The 6,000-nt window shown below is 37.1% G+C and overlaps 1 protein-coding gene across 9 annotated transcripts in view; it reads right to left on the bottom strand.

Annotated features, from left to right (window-relative positions):
* Positions 1-2,676: 2,676 nt before the first annotated feature.
* Positions 2,677-6,000, bottom strand: part of waca (WW domain containing adaptor with coiled-coil a) — a 129,614-nt gene continuing 126,290 nt past the window's right edge. For all 9 annotated transcript variants that reach the window (XM_072576038.1, XM_072576041.1, XM_072576043.1 and 6 more), the window contains 2 exons: positions 4,888-5,015; positions 2,677-4,114 (listed from right to left, as the gene is read on the bottom strand). In XM_072576038.1, coding sequence (XP_072432139.1) covers positions 4,045-4,114; positions 4,888-5,015 — 198 coding nt within the window. In that variant the 3' untranslated portion in view covers positions 2,677-4,044. The remainder of the gene's footprint in view (positions 4,115-4,887; positions 5,016-6,000) is intronic.

The raw sequence follows: 6,000 nt of genomic DNA, 5'->3' as shown, positions 1-6,000 counted from the left end.
CCAAGTTTGGTGTCACCTACACAATTACTAATCCTCTCCACGTTCACACCCAAATCATTAAAAAACAAAATGACAAAATGCAGACCCAGCACCAATCCTTGTGCACACTGCTCGTCACAGGCTTCCAGTTTTAAAGCAATCTTTAACAGCCATCAGGGATTGATCAACTTCGGTGTTTTATGACTCCAGCAACTCCTCCACCAAAACGTGGATTTTTTTCAAGATGTCACCATTTATTTCTCCACGTTCTCTATCTTCCATATCCTTCTCCACAACTCATTTAGTATCTCTTGCAGTTCCACACATAGGCAGCCTTGCTGATCTTTAAGGGGCCAGAGTCTCTCCCTTGCTACTCTTTAATCTTTAATGTATTTGTAGAATACCTTTGAATTCTCCTTTACCCTATCTGCCAAAGCTATCTCATGTCCTTTTTTTGCCCTCCTGATTTCCCTCTTAAATATATTTCTACTGCCTTCATATTCTTCAAGGTATTCACTCGATCCCTGGTGTCTATACCAGACATATGCTTCCTTCTTAATCTGGACCAAAACCTTAATTCCTCTTGGCATCCAGCACTCCCTACACTTACCAGCCTTGCCTTTTACCCTCACAGAAATATACTTTCCAGTTACCACATTTTTGAAGGCTTCCCATTTTCGAGCCATCCCTTTACCTGCAAAGATCCACCCCCAATTAACTTTTGAAAGTTATTGTTGACAGTGTGGTGCAGGAAAGACACAGCAGGTCAGGCAGTATCGAGGAGCAGGAGAATCTTTCAGGCATAAGCTAAGTTTTTTGCCGAAAACGTTCAAAATTAGCCTTCCTCCAATTTCGAACTTCAACTTTTAGAGCCGGTCTATCCTTTCTAATCACTACAGAGGAACCTCAATTATCTGAATTTTGGATTATCCAGCAAATCGCAATGTCCCAATGCTTGGCTAAACACTGTTATGCAGTCCTTCGATTACCTGAACAAAATACTCCCTTCACGAGGCCTTTGGATAATCAAGGTTCCTCCATTTTAAAATTTATATAATGATAGTCACTGCCCCAAAATGCTCCCTCCACTAATACCTCAGTCACCTGCCCTGTTTTATTGCCCAAAAGAAGATCAAATATTACACCTTCTCAAGTAGGTACATCCAAATACCGAATCAGAAAATGTTCCTGTACACACTTATTAAATTCCTCTCCATCTAAACCCTTAACACTATGGCAGTCCCAGTCTATGTGTGGAAAGTTAAAATTCCCTACCATAACCACCCTATTATTCTTACAGATAACTGAGATCTCCTTACAAGTTTGTTTCTCAATTTCCCTCTGACTATTAGGGGGTCTATAATACAATCCCAATAAGGTGATCAATCCCTTTCTTATTTCTTAGTTCCACCCTAATAACTGCCATGGACATATTCCTAGGAATATCCTCCGAAGTACAGCTGCAATTTTGTCCCTAATCTTCTTTGCCCACCTTCCTATAGCATCTGTATCATGGAACATGAAGCTACCAGGCCTGCCCATCTGCGAGACATCTTTCTGCAATCACTATGATGCCCCAGTCCCATGCTCCCAATTATCTCTTGAGTTCAGTTGCCTGACCAGCTCAGGGAAATCTCATATGGAGGGGAGGACTGCATTGGTACTGTAGTGAAATTAAGTCAGAGTGGGTGTGGTGACCTCAATTGTAGAGCTCAACAATGAAGAACATTTTGTTCTCATATCTCTATCTGTCCACAATTGAAAAAAGGTGTTACGGTCAAAACCTTGCACTCTTCACTAAGCCAAATTAACATGAGCATTTTTATTTTTAAAATCTACAAAGCAAAAGAATCAGGTAACAAAAGCATTTTAAAAACTAAAAGAATCATATTAATATACTTCCAGTTAAATCATTTTCAGAAGCCAAGATTCAAAGAGAATATTTTTTAAAATTGGTGACAACTGATGTAACTTGCTCAAAAAAGGCAGTGCACCAGTATTTCAAAGCTCATTTTCAAAAAAATGAAATGACTAAACTCATATTTGAATATACTCAACATAGGTAAACTATTAGTACATAAACCTTTCTGCACAGTGGTGTTCAAAACACATGATAACTGGAAAATAAAATGAAAACTTTTGAACTGGCAGGTTTAAAGACATAAATGATGACTTTCAGTAATGTCGAACCAAACACAAAATACCATGACAGGTCCAGGCAAAACAATAATAAGACCCAAATGCCTACTGAACAGAAGCAATTTATTAAAATTAGTTCAACTGAGTAACAATAGATCAATTGAAGTATTAAGAATCTAATTATTACTCATGCCTTTGTTGAATGTGAATGAACAATAAAGCCTATTAACTAAAATGACAGTCATGTCAGACTCAGTGGGCACATGTATACTTTGATACAAAGTATGATTTGCAAATAAGCTAATACTTAGAACAAGTTAAACTACAAATTAATAATCCTTCATAAAAAAAATTCCAAATGTTAAATTTCTTCTAACATACCAAAACTCCTGTTCAAGATATAAATAAAGTTATGTGCAGTATGAGAAATGCTGGAAAGTGAATAAATGTCCAAGGCATTATTAGTTGAAACCAACTTTGTTAACTATCTGAGCAAAAGATTTGCTTAATAAACTGTGGCAAATTCCAAGTATACCTACATAGAAAAAAACAGCATAACCAGTGGTAGCATAGTTTTATTTTTCATATACTTTAGGAAACAATATACAAAGCTGAGCTTCACCACCATTTTCCAATGATGGTCGTGTGCTCAAGTTACACAGTTCTTGCGTATTGTGATGGCAAAAGAACAGCAGTCAGCACCTTACTTGCACAGTTAGCTACAACACAAATAACCTTCAAATTAAATGTGTAATTATAGCAATACAGTTAAACCGAAACTTTGCACAAGCCATTACAGGCAATGAACCCAAAAATCCTTGTTGAAATTCTTGTTTTAGTCACTAAATTACTTACGAAAAAAATTCTTTCATCCATATTTGCACAAATTACTGCTTCTTGAAAGCTAGAGTTCTATACAAAGAAAAACAAGCTTCCAACAAGGATTACTCCCAATCAGGTTTGCTAGAGCAGTTCAGCTTCCTTTCTGCAGCAGCTGAATAAAAAGAAGGGTACCCAGTGCTTTAAACAACAAAAGTTTATTATATTTACATACATCTTTGCATGACTGACCGGCTTTCTTGCATCGTCAACAATGTTAGCAAATAACATTGGGCTTCTGTCACTATTTTTTGAGTGGCTTCTGCCGCTTAATAAATACACACATGCCCTGTATCAATCTTTCCCCACTGCCATTTTTTGTTTTAAAACAGGGCACAAATGCAAATACATAGCAATTAGGTAGGCATACAAGAAATCAATTTGTACTTTACCTACTGCAACAATCTGGTTTTTTTTCCATACAACAGTACTTCACTTATAAACTGCTGTACAGAGGAATGAAAAGTTGGTGAACCCAAATGCCTCGATCACAATGTCTTAAGAAAAAAAAAACTGAAATTGCCTTGCAATGAAGAAAGCTGTCTGCAGAGCTGCTCCTGACTGGGTCTGTGGAATCTGAAGGTGCTCCATGCTAATTGGTGTACTGACCAAACTGTTCCAGTTGTTGCAGCCTGTGATTCACACTGGCTGGTGCCAGGACTCTAGGAAATGCGTATCACTGAATGATGAAAATTACCAAAGCTAGTTTGCAGACAAGTTAACATGTAAAAGGCTAGGTATTTAGCCACCTCAGCATTGATTAGTTCAGATGTCAAAGCTCTGATACACATGGCTTCCCATGGCTTCACTCTACAAAACATATTTACAACGTGAAGGATACATCTACAAGAAATCTACATTTCAAGGGTTTACAAATCAACCACTTATCTCCCCTGAATCAGAACCCTTCTTTATCCCCCTCCCAATCCACCCCTTTGCCCAGCCCACGGTCCAAAGCCTTCTCAAACGCAGCTCAAATTTTGTTTAAGACTGGGCAAACGTTTACAGTCCCTGGCTTTAAACCATGTGCAATTTCTTCACAAGTCCTCACACCATAAAGGAATTTTGATTCTTCAGTTTTTCAAGTTCTTTAATTTGTTGTCTCAAAAACAGTATCCTGGAAAAAGGGGGAGAAAACAGTCACGACGTTGACATGTTACTAACACCAAAGCTTAAACTACAGTCAAAATGAAAAAAACTGTAGATATTGTGTAATATCTTTCTTGCATGCTTTCACTGAAACTTAATCCTTTGATCTCATTTAAGTATCTGAAACTGAGTGTTTTTGGAACAAATTATTTATGGAGTTTCACGAATGTCTTAATTCCACCACAACAAAGTCATCTTGGCAGCATTAAATATTTCAGTTAATACTCCAACACTTATTTTGAGGAAAGATTCACTTTCAACCAACTCTATTCTTTAACAGAAGTCAACATTTTTCTTCTAAAATTCACATATTTAACAGACATGTAGAATCAAATGCTGCATAAACAGAAATCAATAACTCTCCCCTCTTAGTTCTGCTTTGCTAGGCAAAGAGGAGCCTATAGAAGGTGAACCTGGTGAAAAGGAAATCTAGATTGCAAAGTTAAGTGGGTAGGGTTTTCCTTGCCCGCCTTCCCTCCCCCAGGTTAAAGCTAAACTGCAATTTACAGGTTATATTGCACTGATCAAAGCCAGTGCCTTAGATGTGCATTCACATTTTAGATTTAACAAAATTAATTAATTACCATCTGTAATCCTATTTTCTTACTATTGCATTGGCCCAAGTACATTTAGGACAGAACTAGAATTATTGACAGCTACGCTAAATCTGGCAACATCCAATGGAGTTTAAATTTGTAGCATTCTGGGACTCAATTAATCCTGCACTGAAGAGTTTCTTACCTTTGCTCACGCAAAGTTGCTTGAATTTCACATACCCGAACCAAAGACCTTAAATTTTTAAGCTCAGTACAAATTTCAGATATGTGAATACTTCCCATGTTGTGTGCTTCTTCTCTCAGTCGAGATGCCTAAACATAAAATTAAAAAGCAAATAAATAGGTATCGAAGATCTGAAATGACAGGAACAAGAACAAATAGTCCAACTTTCTGAACACTAAAATGCTCAACTCAAAAATCGTAAATTATGTTGAGCTAACCTATTATTCATTACTCCCCCCACCCCTCAATGAAACACAGTATTTTGTATGAAGTCGTAAACATTTGCGGGAAATTTCTAGACATACACATAGATGCATGCACATGTGCACACATACACACTGCAAGATCTTGTGACGTTGCAGAGCAGGTGGTTTATAAAACAAATCCAGGAATGAAGGACTTGTGTTTGTGGAGAGATTGTGGATGGTCTCCTAACAGCAAAAATGCTGATGGGAAGATGCATAAGAGGTACTAAAATTACAATATCTTTCCTTAATGATAACGAGGATGAACAAACAACAATCAAATGGCAAAACAGTGAAAGACAAAGCTTTTTTTAATGCAATATATCATCTGGAATGCACTGACTGAAAGAGTTGTGGAAACAGAATAAATAGGGATGTTCAAAGGTCAACTGATAAATAACCTGAAAATTTGCAGAACTATTATCAGAAAGGAAAGCAAGTGACCTAAAGAACCAATATGGAAGAGATGAGCTGAATGGCATACTTCTGCACTATATGATTCCACGCAAGATTTATTCCAAATCATGTCTCATTAATGAATAATTTAACTCCATAGTTGGTATATTTTTCATTCCAATTCAGCAGCATGCTGTTTTGATGTTGGAAATAAAAAGAGGTTTCCTGTTTTACTAAAGAATTACAGATGCTAGAAGTCTGAACAAAAACAGAAACTGCTGGAGAAACTCAACAGTTCTGCAGCATCTGTGTAGTGAAAAGCAGAGTTTTTTTCTTGAGCTCAATGACCCTGCTTCAATCCCTGCAAGCTAGTCAATCCTCTATCCTCGCTAACATGTCATGTCACGTCATTTTCGGCAATAACTTTTAATTT

Source organism: Chiloscyllium punctatum, chromosome 8, assembly GCF_047496795.1.
Source record: "Chiloscyllium punctatum isolate Juve2018m chromosome 8, sChiPun1.3, whole genome shotgun sequence".
NCBI lineage: Eukaryota > Metazoa > Chordata > Chondrichthyes > Orectolobiformes > Hemiscylliidae > Chiloscyllium > Chiloscyllium punctatum.
This window is presented reverse-complemented; position numbering and strand designations above follow the sequence as displayed.